The sequence below is a fragment of the Nansenia antarctica genome (genome assembly GCF_963989245.1).
Source record: "Nansenia antarctica genome assembly, chromosome: 12".
NCBI classification, from domain to species: Eukaryota; Metazoa; Chordata; class Actinopteri; order Argentiniformes; family Microstomatidae; genus Nansenia; species Nansenia antarctica.
Window position 1 is genome coordinate 16,411,519 of NC_137682.1, and position 19,277 is coordinate 16,430,795.

Consider the following 19,277-nt stretch of genomic DNA (forward strand, 5'->3'; position numbering starts at 1 on the left):
TAATTCACTTATTTTGACCAGAATTAAGTTCTCAGAGGGAGTTTCATCAGCAGCAGAAAAGGAGATCGCGACAGGACGGAATTGGACCGGATTGCTATTTTTCCGAGTTTCCGAAGGCTTGCTTCACTCACTCGAGGATGGAGCTAACTGTCCACCCGGCGCAGAGCCCCCCGGAGTCGTTGGAGTTGACGGTGGAGAACGTGGAGACGGTAAGAGAACACTAAAAGACAATTGCAGTGATGTACAATAAACTCAACTGTGCAATTTCAATCTCATTGTTTTAGTTGCCTATGTTTTAGTAGCCTATGACGCATCAGAAACAACTTGAGAAATAGAGCCCTATTACATGAACAACTTGATCTCATTCATAGCAATAGTTCCTAACTTTATATTTTAACATGCTAACTTCATGTAATAAAGAATGTTATAATGCTTTAGTCTTTTTTGTCACAGAATTATACTATTACAGATGCTACATATTTGCTGATGGGCAGTCAAAGTCCTATCTAACCCCTAGAAAAAGAACAGGTCCATGTTTGATTTGGTCTCTGGACAGTTACAGTGCAGAGTTGAACATGGGCTATTATTGAGAGGAAGGGGCTGTTGTAATATGATAGCAGCAACAAGTATTTGCTGTGCTAAATATAACCATTACATGTGCTTGGGATTAGTCACTATTGGCAACACTCAGACTTCTGTTTTACCCCTCAAGCAGTTCGTTATTGTGTCTATGGTTGGCCTACACCCTCATCTGGCATTCTTACCAGTGACATTTAAGCCTTCAAGCACACATCATTTCATTGCAGCCTTGCAGTACAAAACTAGATACTCCTGGTATGTTTTGCTCCAGTAGCTATATTCTGACAAATTGCTAATTCAATATCGTACTGTAGGCCCTGTAGGTATCTGTGCATTTACTTGGAAAGATATTGAGAAATGATCACTCCTTTAACTCTTATCGTCCTATGCGTTCCCCAGGCCCTCCACCAGCTGTACTATGACCCAGACATGGAGCATAAGAACGTGGCCCAGAAGTGGCTGACCCAGGCCCAGGCTTCCCCCCAGGCATGGCAGTTCTGCTGGGCTCTGCTCAGTCCAGACAAGGTCTGCTCCGCTCCGCAGTCCCACGCATGCAGCACTATCCTACAACATTCAACCAATACTTCCAATTCATTCATGTTTACACTCCTCTCCACCAATTCATTCATGCTTTTACACTCCTCACCACCCTATCATTATTTTGTTCAATGCATTTCAGAAACGTATTTGAATTGGTAGTATATGTTATGCTGTTATCAAAACAGTTTAATCGTTTATAAACAGTTTATAAGTCGTTTTTGTCTGTGTTTCATTAGATCTACTAGGCTACCAACCAATCACAATACCCAACACTTCAGCAGTGTCAAGGAATGGCTGAATGTCTGCCATTTTTTATAGCTTACCTTTATAGTCTTCCATTCAATGCTAGCCCTGTCCCCTACACATTTTTATGTTACTGTCAACACAGCTCCCTGAGATCCAGTTCTTCGGTGCCAGCACTCTACACAGTAAGATCTCCCGCCACTGGGGCGACATCCCCACCGACCAACACCAGAGCCTGAAGATGCAGCTGCTCTCCCACATCTCCAACTCCGCCTCCGGGCCCAAGATGGTGCTGACCCGGTTGTGTGTGGCTCTGGCCTCCCTGGCTCTCCATACCATGCCCCAGGCCTGGCCCCACGCTGTGACTGATATGGTGAGGATCTTCCAGCCAGAGAAGGCTGGCGATGAGGGTGGGGGTGGCGGGGAGGTGGAGGGGGGGGACACCCATGCCCACTGCCTGGCCCTGCTGGAGCTTCTCACTGTGTTGCCCGAGGAGTTTCAGAGCTGCCGGCTCCCGCAGGCTCGTCGGGCCCAGCTGAGAGAGGCCTTGGCTGGGGAGTGGACGGCCGTGTGTCCCCTGCTACGCCAGCTGCTCCAGAGGCAGGACTCACCCAGCCAGGTGAAGACATGGGTTCTGCGCTGCCTCTCCAGCTGGGTGGGGCTGGATGTACCTCTGGGGGAGAGTGGGGGACTGGTTCAGGACTGCTTCGCAGCGCTGGCTGATCCAGAGCTCTTCGACACAGCTGTGGAGACCATTGTCAGCGCCATCTCACAGCCGGATTGCCAGAGGTTAGGTTAGACACAAATACACACCCTGTCTCTCTCTCTCTCTCTCTCTCTCTCTCTCTCTCTCTCTCTCTCTCTCTCTCTCTCTCTCTCTCTCTCTCTCTCTCTCTCTCTCTTTCTTTCACACACACACACACACACACACACACACACACACACACACACACACACTGTATAGACTAGAGTACACTCTGACACTATGTGTTTGTGTGTTTGTGTGTGTGTGTGTGTGTGTGTGTGTTTCAGGTATACTGATGCTCTAGTGAATCTGATGCCCCTGGTGCTGGGCCTTCACGACCAGCTGAAGGCCGCGGTACGAGACGGAGACATGGAGACGTCACACGGGATCTGTCGCATTGCTGTCGCCCTGGGGGAGACACACTCCAGGTACACACACACCCCGATCTCTAGCCTCTCTTCCTCTGTAGTTCTTGGTTCTTTCTGGGGCTGTTTTCATGGTTTAGGCTAGGCCCCTTAGTTCCAGTGAAGGGAAATCGTAATGGTAGTAGAGCATACAATGTAATTCTAGAGAATTGTATGCGTCCAACATCTGTTTGTCTCACAGGATGATTGTGTATGTGTGTGTGACAGGACTCTGTTGGGGCAGGTGGAGCACTGGCAGGGATACCTAGCCCTGGTCAATATGATCCTGTTCTGTACTGGCATCCCCGGCCACTACCCTGTCAACGAGACCACCAGTTCCCTCACCCTCACCTTCTGGTACACTCTGCAGGTAATAAGGTGGGGTGGGGGGTGGGGGGTGGGTTACTGGGTGTGGTGGGGCAACGGTGGTGGGGGGTGCGTGTGGTGTTTGTAACTGCGACACTTTAATGAATGTGCAACAAATACTATGTGCAATATGACAACCCTTGTGTACATAAGGTTCAGATATAGGAAAAAGTTAGGATATTTATAGCATAGCATAGAGTACAGCACAGTGTTTTATTGAAATGGTATAGTAGTATAGTATAGTAGATAGTGTACATAGCCTTTATTTATGTAAACCAGCTCTTTTGCCTCTTTTATTTTACCCTTGGCTCTCTTGTTTTTAGTCTTTTTTCCAAGCACCATGGGAGCCCCCCCTCTAAATTTCGTTGTATGGTACCTGTGCTGTATTAATGACAATAAAGACCATTCATTCATTCATTCATTCATTGTACCTGTGAGTATGCACTCAGAAACATCATCACTGCTCCTCAGTACATAGTAAAGGTGGTTACATTTCTGACTGTATTGATCTTCCAGCACTGTAGAAGTATTAATCGGTGTGTGTTTCAGGATGATATCCTGTCCTTTGAGGAGGAGAAGCAGGGGGTGTACCTGCAGGTCTACAGACCCGTGTATTTCCAGCTGGTGGACGTGCTGCTCCACAAGGCCCACTTCCCCTCAGAGGATGAGTACGCCTCCTGGTCCTCCGACGACAAGGAGCAGTTTAGGATCTACAGGTAAACAGGAAGTTTAGCATTTACAGGTTACTGGAAAGTTTAGCCTATACAGGAACGGGTGGGAAGAATGAATTCATGATTAGATGAAAACAGACTTGTATTATGTTTAATTACTTTGATTGTTTCTCAATGATGTATTCTCAAGTATATTTTCTCTCGTAGGGTGGACATATCAGACACTCTGATGTATGTGTATGAGATGCTGGGGGCGGAGATTCTCAGTAACCTCTATGATAGGCTGGGCAGACTGCTGATGGAAACTGAGCGACCAGCAGCATGGCAGGTCAGTTCTGACCCACTCTGAAGGAGTTCCCCCGCCCTTTCTTTCAGCTTTCTTTCTGCCTAAATCTATTTTGCTACAAGTCTGTCTATGTGTGTGTGTGTGTGTGTGTGTGTGTGTGTGTGTGCACGTGTGTGTGTGTGTTTCCTCTTCCTCTCTGTTCTCCCTCTCCAACTGTTTTCTTTTCAAGGACACGGAGGCCCTGCTCTTTGGCTTCCAGTCCATTGCTGAGACCATAGACGTTAATTACTCTGATGTCATCCCGGGCCTCATTGGTTTGATCCCACGGATCAGCATCAGCAACATACAGCTGGCAGATACTGTCATGTACACCATAGGTACTTAGACAGACCTAGTTAGACTTTAACCATATCTATCCATTGGTGAACAACTTTATCCCATTCTACTGCATCTACTCTCTCATTCTCTCTCCCTCCTCCTTGTCTTTCTCTCTCTCTGTCCTCACTCTCTGTGAATCTTTTGATTATCTCTGTACCTTACTCTTTCTCTTTCACCCCCGCCACTTTCTCTCTCTTGCTCTCCCCCCTCACTCTTTCTGTCCTGACGACCCCTCTCTCTCTCTCTCTCTCTCTGTCCTGACTCTCTCTTTCTGTCTTTCCTCCGCCTCTCCCCCCCTCCCTGACTCTTCCCCTCTCCTGTAGGTTCCCTGGCAGAGTGGCTGGCCGACCACCCGGTGATGCTGGGCAGTGTGTTACCCATGGTGCTGCAGGGCCTGGTGAAGGCAGAGCTCTCTGTGTCCAGCGTGTCCACTCTGAAGAGGATGTGCCGAGAGTGTCGCCACGACCTGGCCCCCTACGTTCACGACATCATGGCCGTGTCACAGGTCAGATGGGGTAGCCCGGCTGCGACTACCCGAATCGCAACAGAGTTTAGACTAAACCACGGCCACTTCCGCATGACGTGCTCGCTGCGTTGCTATGGACACCGCAGCTCTCGGCCGTAACCCTAACCCTAACCCTAGCTAACATACATTTCCCTAACCCTAACCCTAACTGTGATCCAGCATCAACATCTCCCTCTCGCCTCCCTCACGCATCGTGTACATCATATGCGGAAATGGGCGTGGTTTCGCCTAAACTCTGTTGCGATTTGGGTACGGGCAGCCCGGCTGCCACCTCTTCATGACATTATGACTTTCGAAGCCAGTGAACATGCATATGGATGTGTACAGTCGTTAAGTGTCTATAACCTCTGGTGTTTAAGTGAATTTCAAATGTTCTAATTAGTGTTGTTCCGATACCATTTTTTGATCCCGATACCGATACCGATACCTGACCGTGCAGTACTTGCCGATACTGAGTACCGATCCGATACCACGGCGTTTGAAAAAACAAAACAAAAAAACATGTTTTTTGAGCCGCATCTAGTTCTAATGCTGGATAGTGTCTTGTGTGTGTGTGTGTGGAGACCTTGATATGCTCATCCACCTCAGGCAGGATTGTCATTCTTAGGTCTTTTTTCTGAAACTCATGCCAAGTTGTCTTCACAGGACGTGCTTGTCAAAGACATACACAAGGTCAGTGAAAATCCCTCATTAAACTGTGAAAAAAAGCGGCCATTCGACTAGTCTTTCCTGGGAGTATAATGACGTAATTCAAGACCCCGTGTGCATGTATGTGTGTGTGTGCGTGTGTGTGTGTGTGCGTGTGCAGAGCAGCCAGTGTATGTGGTTGATGCAGGCCCTTGGCTTCCTCCTGTCTGCCCTCCCCTCGGAGAAGGTCCTGGGCAGCCTCCACTCCCTCATCACCCCCCACGTCCAGACACTGGACACACTGGCCCACCAGGTGGTAAGAACTGAGCAGCACAACACACATAGAGCCTAACTGATCAAACTAACTAACAAACTAATTAAATGCTTGGGAACCTATCTACAGTTATGGAGCTGGGAGCCTATCCACGGCTGTGAGATCTAGTTAGGGAGCCTATCCACAGCTAAGGGATCTAGACATCTAGTATCTAATCACATCAGCTTAGTTCAGTGGAGGCTGGTGGAGGTAGGTAGAAATCAGAGGTGATTGTAAGTGCATGGCATTGTTCTATGTAGTTGTTTCTCTCTGACTCCAACTCCCTTACAGCACCGCCTCTCCCCCAGACACAGTGACGTTAAGTGACGTGCAGTACGTGTGTTTGGTTCAGTTTGTATTACACAGGAGGCCTTGTCAGTCATGGACTGTAAAGTAAATACAATCTCAAGGTTTTTCCAACATCATTTGCATTTGTGGATCTCATGCAATGCAAATGCGATCCCACTGTATTCATGCTGTCTTTACCTGTCTCTCTCTCTCTCTCTCTCTCTCTAGCCTGACCCCTCTAACAAGCTGTCTATCATACATATCCTGGGGATGCTGTCCAGCCTGTTCACCACACTGGATGTCAACAGACAAGCCGATGGCTCAGAGGGCACCAGTCACGCCAGGCCCACCACAGGCCAAGAGAGCCCCAGCCACAACCCTGTGAGTCTACAGTCTAACCTCTCTCCCAGGGAGAGTTCAGATTAACACCATAACTGGTTGGATGGTGTAATTTGTCTTGCGTTACATTTGCATAGCGGGGGCTGATGGAGGTAACAAGAAATTGGAGGACGGGCTCATTGTTAAACGCTCATTTAAGCATCTTTGAGTGTCTAGAAAAGTGCTATATAAGTCTAATGTATTATTATTATTATTGTAATGCATGGAACGGAATAAAGAACTACAATGAGCCTGTCCTCAGATTTCTACCTCCACTGTATTTGGAGTATGGTGTCACGCATTCCCACGTCTCACAGGTGGTGGTGGTGCTACAACAAGTCTTCTCTCTGATTCAAACCATCCTAAGCAAGTGGCTGAATGACTCAGAAGTGGTGGAGGTTAGTGTGTACGGTACAGTATATATATATATTATGTCGTCGGCCCTCTGTGACTCCAACTCTGTGACTCCAACACCCAGGCGGTGTGTGGGGTGTTTGAGAAGTCGGTGAGGACCCTCCTCCATGACTTTGCTCCCATGGTTCCCCAGCTGAGTGAGATGTTGGGCCAGATCTATTGCACCGTCCCACAAGCCTCTGCTCTGGACCTCACACGCCAGGTGGGCTTTTACACAGGCCAGGCATCCAATCAGATTCCGTGTTCAGCCTTACACATTGCCAACAACATGTTGTCATAAACGTTTTTGAAATCCTTTATTTATCCGTTATTCTAGATGGTTCACATATTTGCAGGGGAGAAAGACCACTTCCCTCCTATTCAGGTCCTGGTTGAGTTGGTCACCTCCACCACTCTCTCCATCTTTCAGCAAGGTAAGGGTGGGTAAAGCCAGACAGAGTCCTTTTGAACATCTTAAATCAATTCTCACATCCTCCGGTTCATATTGCTTTAATGATGTTGTTTGTGTTTTAAATGCTGTATTATTTTCTTAATTCCTCCCTATTCTAGGTCCCAGGGATCACCCTGATATTGCAGAAGCATTTATGCTAGTCCACAGCCAGGTTAGTTTGATCCATTATAGTCTGTTAAATTATGTACAGTATCTATGTCATCTTTGTATATCTATGTGGCTTTTACTCCACAGCTTCTCAAAAGGAAGCCTGATTTCTACCTTTCTGACCGTCTTGATGTCAAAACACTATTTTACTGTGGTGAGTATCACTGCATGTACATTAAACCTGACCAACATCTTTCTTAATCAATAAATAAATCAAAAGGTCTAGTGAGCAATACATCTCCTCTGGTATCTTATCTTTTCAGGGGTCCTGTCACTCAAGTTCCCGGAGACGCCAACAGTGAAATCAGCCTGTTTATTCTTTGTAAGTTGAAATAGGCTGACACCTCCTTTCTTCTTGAGCAGTGGAGGCTGGTGGAAGTAGAAATCGGAGGACGGGCTCATTGTAATGAATGGAATAAACAGTGGTATCAAACATGTGTCTTTGATACCATTCCTCCTTCCGTTCCATGCATTATGTACAATGAGCCCGTCCTCCGAGAGCCAGTTGCAACAACAACTCTTGCTGTAGACTCGATCTGAGGTTAAGATATTCTAAACACTGCAGTAATTTGCAGTGCTTTCTCACACATACAAACTAATCATTACCCTCCCCTTAGTTTGGTACAGTAACTCAACACTGCTATGTGAATTTTCTGCTATCCCTCCGTCCCCCGAACATACAGACAGAGTTGGTCCCTCACTGTGGAGACGTCCCTCCCATTGGTCAGGTGCTGCAGAGGGACGGCAAGCTTCTTGTGACGTCCATCCTGGAGGTGAGAGAGGGACTGGTGTCTCTGAAAACATAATCTCCTGAGCTGGCCAAGGAAAGGGACCATCATTTAGCCGTTCTAATGACAGTGATGAATAAGCACAAATGACACATAATGATCAAGTGTAATAAAAATGTTTTCTCTTTACTGTCTATTATTGACAGTTATTTTGAGGACAGCTATGATGGGTATAACAAAACATCAAGACACTTGAACAGTTTTTTCCCCAAAGCCATAGCCCTTCTCAATAATTGCTGATCATTGTACCTTGCACTTAACATGTTCTTGCACTTAGTTGTACAGTATTTATTCATAATATCCACTTATATTGGTACTGTATATTTTGTCTTGAGTATTGTCGTGTTGTCATTGTATGTACTGTAGCTTGTTTAGTATGGTTGAATACCAAATCATGTTCCTAGTGCACTGCACATGGCGAATAAAGTTGAATTGAAGGCAGTATTTTTCTCCCTCGTTGTGTCCAGGCAGTCGGAGGCCAGTCTCCCCGCAACCTGACAGAACACTTCTCTGAGGTGCTCTTCTGCCTGAACATACACTGCCCTGCCTTGCTGTCCCAGTGGCTGAAGGAAGGACTACAAACCCCAGGATTCCCTCCGACCCATGTGTCCACAGAGCAGAAGGAGGCGTTCAGTCTGCAGCTCCTCAGGTACACACCTTCAACTCAGACACTGAACCAAACACACTCAGGCCTCATCTCAATACTAGCAGGAGGCTTTAATGGCCGTGTCAGTGACGTTTGTCCTATTCTGTCCTTCTCAGGGAACAAACGAACAAGCGGCGAGTTAAGGAGATAGTGAAGGAGTTCTCTCTTCTGTGTCGTGGCCTCCCTGGAACTGGATACTCTACAGAACCCTGATTTCTCTCACCTAGACAATCCCCTAAGACCCATACTTTGTGGGTGACATTGGACCTGTACTGGGGCAACCTGTAAGATATGGGGCCAGTTTCACAGACAAGGCTTAAGCCTAATCCTGGACTAAAAAGCAACTTCAATGGAGATTTTACATTGAAAGTGTGATTTAGTCCAGGACTAGGCTTAAGCCTTGTCTGTGAAACCGGCCCATGATGTTGCTGCCAATGAATCAGTGTGAATATTTCCGAGGTTTCTCAAAGTTTTCTAAAGGAGTCATGTAACCGACTCAAAATAAGTTGTAGACTAGAAAGCCTTTATGGTTTCCACCATTCTGTTACAAAGAAAATGGTAGAGAATTGGGACACAGCACACTTTTCAACTCAAGGGAGCATTGACATCATTGGGACAAGGGTAGCCTATGTGACAAGCTAAGACTTGGCTTAAGTGTGCAGTACAGTACTTGTTTTTTTTCAACAATCTTTATGTGCATGATGCAACAAATGACCAACAATAAACACAACAAGAGACTTTGCAGCTGCATCAGCAGGCTGACTGTAGTGGTGTACTCATTTATTATGTCTTTGCTGTTGGATACTGTGGTCATAATTCATAATATACATATTATGAAAATATAGAAATTCCCTAGATAGTCCCAAGCCTTTGGCCCGATCCCAATTCACCCCTACGGCTCCGTTTTGAGCGTTCACATTTAGGTTAGGGGTGTCCCAATTCATGTTTTCATTGAAGGCTAGGGGGAAGGGGGAAGGGCTTTCCACGGCTCCGTTTGGAGATTTTTTGGGCACAGCCTTCCCGTAGAAATACACCATGTCATCGGAGCGCGATTCACATTTCTGAGATGTACAATTCTGTTTATTTAGAAATAAATTCTTACATGTGGCGTTTGACAACAGATGATGGTAGATATATTTAATGTAAAGTTATCTATTTAACATTAGGCTGATTTGTGCATGATAGTTTTGACCTATTTCCATGTCGCATCTTCCCCCTTTGATGGCATATGACGCTATAGCTATGGCACTTATTAAACCAAAACACGCAATCTAACCCAAACTGACAGGGTAGGAGCACAGGTTGATAGCCTACAGAGCACCGTTATTCTGTCATGGTCTGATAATGAAGCATTGTTCTTTTTTATTTAATGACTTGTTTGATCGATTGATAGCATAAAACTTAAGTTGTGAAAGAAATCGCGTCAATGCTTTTCTATGACACTACTGATGACATATCAGGGTCTTGAAAGGTTGTCCCATTTCATCGGGAAAGATTTCAACCACGACAACCCTCTGTTCAGAGGCCTTGGCTGCAAAGCAAGTGGCACTCCAAAACGAGCCGTAGGGGGTAGGCAAGGGAATCAGGATTGGGCCTTTTTCTCTCTCTGATGGCACCAAAATGAGAGGGTCCATATAGCTTATACCCTTCTAGATGTATACCTCTGCTAATAGAATTAAAATATATTTTGGACATCCACAACAGAGAAATAAGACGAGTCACAACCTTGTATACGGATAACAAGTCGTCACTCTAGGCTGTTTTTGCTTTTTAAATGATGACATCACTTTTGAGGGACAGCAGCTGCTGTTGGAGGTTGGTGCTGTCCTCAGTAGAAAGGTGAGATTGAGCAGTTTGTAGTGACAGTTGGTGCACCAGGCGATGGTGTAGTGATATTGTGTGTGTGGGGGGGGAGTTTATGCAGAGTAGGGGGGTAGTACAGTATGGCAATGTCCATTCATTGTCTGCCATGCCCCCCACCCCCCATCCTCACCCCCCTTTCACTATCGGATCCTTGTGAAGAGGTTCAGCACAGACTTGGACTCCTGAATGAGGAACACAAGATGACATGATTAAAAACACTTACAGCCACAACATCAATAAAATAGCAGTACATGCCGTCATTTTAGCCATTGTAAATGACATAAAAGTGACTTATCAAATTGAAAGGAAGGGTACATGTTATGTTATACGTCTCTAGGTGGATCGATACATGTATATAAGATCCTTAGAACAAGGTACAATTGTATGGAAATCGGAGGAATCCTTTATATTGATGTTGTTCGTGATCAGATTGTAATAGTGGATACTGTACCTTGGTGCAGCGTGTTTTACTGAAGACATTCCAGAAGCGTAACGTCTCGTCCCCTGCGCCCGTCACAATGGCCTCTCCGTCTGGAGACACCGCCTAGTGGAGGGGAGAGAAACAAGAGTGTGAAACAGAAGTAGGGAGTTCAGCACTCATTCTACCTCCATTTTCACCATAAAATCGGTTGGAGGAATTTGTTATTTGTTATTTTATTTACATACAGTACCAGTGGAGGCTGGTGTCTACATTTTGCTCAATTTAAAAAATGGAATGTAAAATGTGGTGGAGGTTGAAATCGGAGGATGTGCTCATTGTTAATGCATGGAATGGAATCAAACTCAAAATCTACTTCCACCAGCCTCCACTGTATAGTACATTGCACTCCTTGCATTCTCATCCTGTCTTACCAGGTAGAGCACCCTGTAGGAGTGGCCTGTCAGCTTGGCCACCTGCGTTAGTGAGGGGTACTTCCACACCAGGATCTGGTTCTGAGAGTAGCCGTGGGTGCTCACCTGAAAGGCATGACCAATCAATCAACGATAATCCCCAAAATATTCATTAATTCCTACTGGGGCTATGGATTTTTATTGGACTTTGTCTAGACACAGGAATTTGTTTATCTAATGTGTCATAATGTGGTTTAACACACCATTAATAGACTTTGAATGAGTCACAACAGAAAATAATTGGAGAACCATTTGCATAATGCTACAGCCGTTGTCTTGGTATGGGTCTGGTAGTTCCAGTAGTAAGTTCCTCACCAGCTCGTTGGCGTGTTTGGACCAGGCCAGGTTGCAGACCTGGGACCCCGTGTCGGTGCTTTGCAGGGCCTGGCCCGTCAGCGTGTTCCAGAAGCGCAGGCAGCGGTCTGCCGTGCCCCCCCCTGAGGCCAGCAGCCCATGCTGGTGGGGGGACCAGGCGATGGCCTTCACGGCGGCCAGGTGGTCACTGTACTGCTGCACCGGGAGCAGGCTGGAGCTGTTCCACACCAACAACTGTGGCAGAGTCAGGGGCAGAAGCAAGGGATGAAATGGGGCTGTATTAGAGAGAGTGGAGGTGGGGGGGGGTGTTGACATTTAACGAAAAAGGCTGAAAAAGTGTTCGGTATCCTCGTCACCTTGTTGTCGTTGCCCCCAGAGGCTAGGTGCTGGTGGTCTGGGGACCATTTGAGGCCACACACCTCCTGCCTGTGACCCTGGAGCCTCCTCTCAGCGGAGGGAGAGGTGCGCACGTCTCTCTGGAGGATCACCCGGTCCCGGCTACCTGACGACAGCTGGTCCCCATTCCAGGCCAGGGCTCCTGGACAAAGAGAGAGAGAGACAAATTTCATATAAACATGCACGTACACACAAAAAACACAGATATCAAACACACCTACGGCCCCTATCCCAGCATTACTGACCCACTCGGGCTGAATGGCCTTCCAGGCTGCTGAGCTTTCTCCCTCCTGCTGCATCCCAGATCTGAACGTAGCCCTTATGGGTTCCCACGGCAACCAGGCTCCCCTAAGGGAATGAAACAAGATGCAAACTAGGAAGTTGGTCCAAATGTGGATACAATTTACATTCATTGTATTGTGCTGCATTCATATCAACCAAAAGATTGTGTGTGTGTGTATGCAGGACTAGCGTCAACTCACCCTTTCATTCCAACATACTGATGTCACCGAGTCCCCATCCACTGATAGGTCACACAGCCTTGTCACCTACCAACAAAAAGATGGAAATTCAGCCAATAACACTTATGCCCCTCTACTCCAACCAAGTTATAATCAACCATGCTGTTCTAGATCTTATCCCAAAAACTTGGGTGAGAGGTTTTGTATTGACTCAGTTAACACTCCCTGTAGCCCCTCTCACCTGGCTAGTACAGGCACTCCACAGGTACACACAGGCCCCCAGCCCCACGCTCAGCAGGTTTCCTGCCGACCAGTCTACCAGGTTGAGGTAGAAGTCATCCTGCAGCTCAGGGGCGTCCAGCACTTTGAAGGGGATCTTGGAGATCTTGCGGGCTGGCTTACGAGGGGAACGAAGGAGCTTGTGACTGTAGAAGTAAGGTGTGGGTGGAAAAGGAAATGGGTGAGGGTAAAGATCAGTGACAAATGTCCAAATTCTAGATTTATGACAACATTGGAGTGTAGTACATTTGCTTAACCGAGTTTATTGAATAGACAAATCTATCTATGTATACTGTGTATTTACTACATTTGACCCATTAGTCAGCAATCATTCAATGAGCGGAGTCATTCATACCTCTTGTTGCTGAGTGGAGAGAGTGAGTATGGCGAGACATCATTTCCACTGTCAAAAGGCACTCTCTTAGTGTGGACAGTGTACTATGGAGAACAGACACGCAAAGAGTCAAACATCTACAATATGGCCCTCGTAATCCCATCCCTATTTACAATATACACCCCACTAAAAAGCCCTATGCTGGGGTCCCTCTCACCCTGAAGAGGCTGTGTGTGCCCTGGGAGAGGACGGTGTGTCTGCAGTCGTCAGTGTGGGGGTCTGGAACAGTCTCTATTCCCGCCCCAAGCAACTCATTCCTCAGCAAGGCAGCATATGCCACCGCATCTGCCAAAGAGGATAGAACAAATAGAGATGTCATGATTCTTCATTCATGTGATCATATGATAAAAGTTTTCACTGTGAAAATCTAGCAAAAGAGCATACTGGGTTTCAGTTTGGGTCAATTTCATAAGAAAATGATGATGATAGAAAACCTACACAGTAAACATGTTATCCCCCACAAATGATGTAGCGCCCCTCTATAAAAGGAGAGTGTCTATACTTCAAACACAAATTTTACCAATAGACAAAATATTTGCAAAGGAAATTATATGGTTACAAATGTGACTGGCTATAAACCTAGGTTACACAATTCTGGTTTCTGTACTGATATAGGCCAAGTTTTTGGATTAAATTATGCTGCATAACAGGCTTCACTCACAAAATATTCTTCAAAATTCACAAACACTCCTACAGCTGCACTTATAGTCAGACTGAAAAGTTACCAGAACGTGTAGTGCATATTTAATTAATTATCAATTAACGTTTTGCATTGACTTCTCAAAATATTATTCCCAAATGTGTTAATGTGTTAGGTTATAGGACTATTGTGTTTGGCTTGCACGCCTAGTATTATGACGTTTTTAATGATTAATTGGTGTCACATCAAAGCTCCTAAACAATCTCTAGACGCATCTTTCATCATAGTTTTGTCAATCAGTGTAATTTTGTAATTTCCGCATCTGTATGGCAGGGCCCATCATTCACCCATTCAAGTTTCATCAAAACTGTCCAAGTGGTGTCAGAGAAAAAGCGTAGGACATACGAACAGACAGAGACCGAATCATTGTCCCCTCCTTCATCGGTGGGGGACAATTACTGATTGATCAGGAAAAAGTGATTCATCACTGCAATAAGAAATGTGGGGCAACAGCCAGAAATGAAGCACTCCATTGTCTGCTGAAAAACAAGGGGGACCTGTCACCTGAGAGGCGACAGACACAAACCTTTCCCAGTGTCTGAACCGGCCTCCTTCGACCGGTGGTTCTGGTTGGGAGATCGACAGTTTTCCTGAGGACAAAGAGATGGTTAATGAATGTGTTAAACATGACCGTGAATGACCGGGTTGTGTTAAACATAGACATAATAAAAAAGACTGACAGAGAGGAGGAGATTGTGATATTGTATTGTATGCATGCATGAAGAAAAAGACTACGGCTCACATTGGCATAGTGGAAGTTGATACTCCAGTTGCTTCCAGCACGGGTAGGAATGTATCGGTCTCCTGACTTGACACTGACAGGACTGCAGGTGGCACCTCCTGACTGTGATGGAATGGAAATAATGTCAAAGTGTTGTCTGACGCAAAGCATTTACAGCTCGTCTTCTGGGGTTAGCACTACAGTATCAGTGTCTCAGTGGCAGGACTGATCTCACCACTCACCTTAGCCAGCTGGCCCTCTGGCAGGTTCTGGTGATTGATTTGCCTAAGCAGACGTCTCTCGTAGTCCTGGTCCATCACTACACACAGAACCATAAACTCTCCGTCCAGTGCCAAATGCCAGGCCCCCCTCCCCCCCTCCCCCTCCCCCCCACCCCCCCTACCCCGTCACACCCCCTGACTCAGTCCACAGATGGAGACCCCTGGTGGCCTCCCATCCCTGGGGAGAGAGAGAAATACTGAATCAGCAAAGTAGAAAGATTCTAGCTTACTAACATGGCACTGATCTCGAGCTGAGTATGCTGGTGTCAGGATAAATAAAAAGAAACCTCTCTCATTGATGTGTATGTTGACATGACAGCCATTAAAACACATGTGTCTGACATAAAATAACCCGGCTTAAATTATTGCAACAATAATATATTGTAACGTTATTAAGCTAGTTGGTTTGTTCGGACAGAAACACATCTGATGTGATCTGACAGACAGTTAACTAGTAATAACATACAATAAAACAATATGTATAGCTAGTTACTAGAAGATCTACAAACAAAATAGCAAAAATAGCCTAGCTACTTTAAAGGGCTGTGGAAAATGTGTGCCGATGTCGGTCACACGGTTCGTGAGGTTAGAATGATAAGGTTCTATCTCCGTTTAGGGTAGTTCAGAGATATTGAGCGTCAACGTTTTTACATTCCATTATGTTTTGTGAGTTGGAACCTTTGTATTTTATGAATTACTAACTCAAAAATGTCAACATTTTAAAAATAACACCACACAGGCATTAATAAACACCTAATGGATCAGATTATGTAAAAAAACTCAATTTTGACAAAAATGGAGATAGAACCTTATAATTCTAACGTCACCGGTTGTCATGGTATAACACACGGTTGTCATGGTATAACACACGGTTGTCATGGTATCATTCCCCTGCAAACAGCAAAGCTACAAACTAGCAATCAGCTGATATGATCCTCATACAAGATAAACATCTGTCTTACCTGCTCGCCAACTCAAGTACAAAGCAGACGCATTGTCAAGCTCGGTTGACAGCAGACAAACCCAATGTCTTGAAAACGCCACTGATGATCTGGACTTTGTTGACGTTTATATCTCAATGTCATTGATGATATTTCCAGATTTTCATTTTCTTCAAGATGTCAGCAGCGCCATCACATTGCCATCGCAACACTTCGGTGTTGTTTACGTCTGAACCAAGATGGCGAAATCAGCTGTACTGCGAACAAGCGCAGCAGCGCCGACTGGTGTATTTTATGGGACATTGTTTTTGGGGGATGAATTTGTATCTGACTAAAAGTTTCAGGATAAGCAGACAAGCAACACACATGCATCCATAGCTTTATGTTATGTTATGTTATGTTATGTTAACATAGCCATGGTCTCTGACTACATGATCATCACATCACCAGGCAGGAGTCAATGCATGTCATGCTTCAAAAACTCCTTTATCATATTTCATACAGCTCCTTCCTCTCTGATTGGTGAAAAAATTTGAATAAATTGGGTTTACTACTACTGGGTTTACAACTAATGCTTTATCACAATAAATTCATTTTATTTATTTAATAATTTTCATATTTCCTTTATTTATCCAGGTTAGTCTTGCTGAGGATGACGACGACAATGCAAACAAAGGTTGTCATTACAAACTGAGCAAATAGAGAGGAACAAAACTGCTTAGGAACACAATCCTGAGGCCTGGGGAGACTTACAAACATCTACAAAGTTGAATGGTGGAGAGGGAAACGCGGTGGGACAACGATGGGACAACATATTTTCAATCACTGTAGCCTACAAACTGAGTTTACAACCAAGTGGCCAAAAAGAATCCCTTAATGGCAAATGTATCTCATATCTATAATTGTGATTGCAACAATGAATTCAAAAGATATAGCAAAGAAAGTGGCTGGAAATGTATTTATTTGATTTTTGATAGATACTCAACAGTCATGAGGAGCTATCAATCCGCTACCTAACACACTCACAGGAATATACAGTAGAATATTACTCACTCATTTCCCCAATGTAGGAGTCAATGAAGTCCCTGTAATCATATGGGCTCCAGTCCTTCTTGTGTTTCTCTATTTCTTTTTTCAGGAATAAGATGAGCTTGGCATAGTTGGAGAGAATGGTCTCATGGGGGCCAGGCAAACGACTGACGAGCCATGGGAAAACATCTTACAGCTGAGATAATCCAAAAGTGCAAGTTAATGATTGTGTTGGAATGATTTAAAATTCCAATTAAGATTTCATCCAGAAAAACATAAATCATTTATAAATCATCTGATACAGATTTTCAATGGTTGATAGAGAAGAAACATGATAGACGTTGGTGGACAAAGCCAAAATGTGTACATTTGCAATGCTGCATACAGTAAGATCTTTTCACCTGTATTATCGTCCAAATGTTTCAGAGCGGCTACCTGAAGCTGTGCTCCATCTCTACTACACAAGCATTGGGAAACCCACCTGAACAAGAGGAGAACCAGCTAGTAAGATCGACTTGTGGCTCAGATGCAGAAAGTTCTGGAAATCTGTGGCATCATTTGTCAAAACGTTTCCCAAACACTAAGGATCTGATAACATTGGCTGCGGCATTGTTTATTATGACGTGGGGGTTAAAGGGCTCTCCTGTTGAGTTACATTGTTCATATATTACACTGTATTCTCACAGTGTAACACATTACAGTGTATTACATTGTATTCTCACAGTACATGAACACATGGGAATACATAGTATTTGCATAAAACTCAATGTCCAATTAAGAATATGGTGAAATGTAAAGCCAAATTCATCCTACTGTGTTAGGAAGATAAGACTATTGAACTTCATTATCCCAGCACTTGATCAGTCTATCAATATTGATAAAAAAAGATAAGGGAGAAGCACAACTAAAGATGTTTTCTCCTGTGAAGTGTGTACATTTGTGTGAAGTGTGTACATGTGAAGTGTGTACATTTGTCATTTGCTCACCCATTTCCTATTGGAATGCCTCACACAGGAAGCTACACTCTAGCTGGATGTGAAGTTCAAGGGTGTAGTGCTCTTCCCCTCACCAAAATGTTTCAGATAGGCAACCAGAAAAACTGCTTCTGCCTCCTCCATTTGTATTCATTGCTTGTTGAAATGCCTTGAAAAAAAAGTTATGACGCCAGTTTTAAAAGAACCATTCTCATTTAAATCTAACAAGGGACTGTTTTTGCAAAACATAATACTGCATGAGAGAAAGAGCACATCTAACCATTGCCTTTGAGAACCACATCAAAGAAAGGGGATACTGGCCAGTCGAAAACGCTGTCTCTCAATGTCACCAAAACCTCCTTCCCCTTGAAGTGACATACCCTGACATAAACACGATTTTGTTTCCACCACATCAGGGCCAATCCACTCAGCAACCTAAAGATATTACAAAACACTTGTTCTGTTTCTGTTCATCAAACAGAGCACACATCTAATCAAACAGCTTTGTAAGAGTGGAAACAACATGGTAGTGTGTCAGGTGTTCCCCAATTTTTTTTACATATTGTTTTATTAACCATTGAACCCCTGCAGGGGAGAATAATCTTCCTTATATTCCAAAATGTTAGATACTGCTGTGGACATGAATTGCCACTGCAGGTAATATCTTAGTGGTATGTCTAAACAATAGAAAGCAGAATTAAATGTCAAAGTCAATATCTTGGGAAGTTGGGATACAGGACGTAAACAAGTAATTGGTGCAGCAGTGTGTTATACCTTGTCCAAGGCATGATGGTCAAAACCAGTGAAGACATTCCCCAGGGAAGGGAAAGGCCAGGGCCCAGGTGGAACATTGGGTGGATTTCTGTTGAAGAATGTCAGCCAGAAGCAAGAAAACAAAGAGGGAGAGGAGACCACTCTTTAGGTCCAGACAGTCCAGAACTGAGCACAGCAGCATGGTGGAAGTCCACTGAAGCGGGTCTAAGAGAAAGACACTGGGAGGTTGTTTGAGGTGAGGAGTATTCCAAAGTTCACCTCTTTAGCTATTCATATCACTATTTCTCTCTCTCTTGCGCGCTCTCTCTCTCTCTCTCTCTCTCTCTCTCTCTCTCTCTCTCTCTCTCTCTCTCTCTCTCTCTCTCTCTCTCTCTCTTTCCAGAAATAAATCTTGTATGCCTCTCCCCTCCCCCTAGTAATTCACAATTTCTTCCTTTCTATTTCTTCTTTTCCCTCATTAGTTTCAAC

At 44.8% G+C, this 19,277-nt stretch overlaps 2 protein-coding genes and 1 pseudogene across 3 annotated transcripts; 1 reads left to right on the forward strand and 2 right to left on the reverse strand.

The window, feature by feature from the left end:
• Window positions 1-137: 137 nt before the first annotated feature.
• LOC308168936 (importin-13-like) lies at window positions 138-9,003 on the forward strand (the record flags this gene model as incomplete). The annotated part of the gene is made up of 21 exons (XM_080543575.1): window positions 138-209; window positions 979-1,104; window positions 1,508-2,151; window positions 2,395-2,535; window positions 2,740-2,881; window positions 3,427-3,593; window positions 3,756-3,876; window positions 4,064-4,211; window positions 4,536-4,717; window positions 5,384-5,410; window positions 5,547-5,681; window positions 6,195-6,347; window positions 6,662-6,742; window positions 6,823-6,960; window positions 7,075-7,171; window positions 7,308-7,360; window positions 7,444-7,510; window positions 7,620-7,678; window positions 8,040-8,129; window positions 8,612-8,793; window positions 8,907-9,003. 21 exons carry the CDS (start codon window positions 138-140, stop codon window positions 9,001-9,003), a joined length of 2,922 nt encoding a protein of 973 aa, XP_080399701.1.
• A 1,790-nt stretch (window positions 9,004-10,793) lies between these two features.
• fzr1b (fizzy/cell division cycle 20 related 1b) lies at window positions 10,794-15,181 on the reverse strand (the record flags this gene model as incomplete). Its single annotated transcript, XM_080543717.1, has 13 exons — window positions 15,053-15,181; window positions 14,832-14,933; window positions 14,616-14,679; window positions 13,547-13,674; window positions 13,351-13,433; window positions 12,958-13,141; window positions 12,738-12,803; window positions 12,501-12,603; window positions 12,216-12,397; window positions 11,860-12,093; window positions 11,506-11,610; window positions 11,105-11,197; window positions 10,794-10,835 (listed from the first exon to the last, which is right to left on the reverse strand). Exons 1-13 carry the CDS (start codon window positions 15,143-15,145, stop codon window positions 10,794-10,796), a joined length of 1,479 nt encoding a protein of 492 aa, XP_080399843.1. The 5' UTR covers window positions 15,146-15,181.
• Window positions 15,182-17,077: 1,896 nt separating this feature from the next.
• LOC308168937 (cytochrome P450 2J2-like) lies at window positions 17,078-18,990 on the reverse strand (annotated as a pseudogene). The gene is made up of 5 exons: window positions 18,810-18,990; window positions 18,416-18,470; window positions 18,048-18,204; window positions 17,560-17,704; window positions 17,078-17,250 (listed from the first exon to the last, which is right to left on the reverse strand). The product of its transcript is annotated as a cytochrome P450 2J2-like (transcript).
• Window positions 18,991-19,277: the final 287 nt, after the last annotated feature.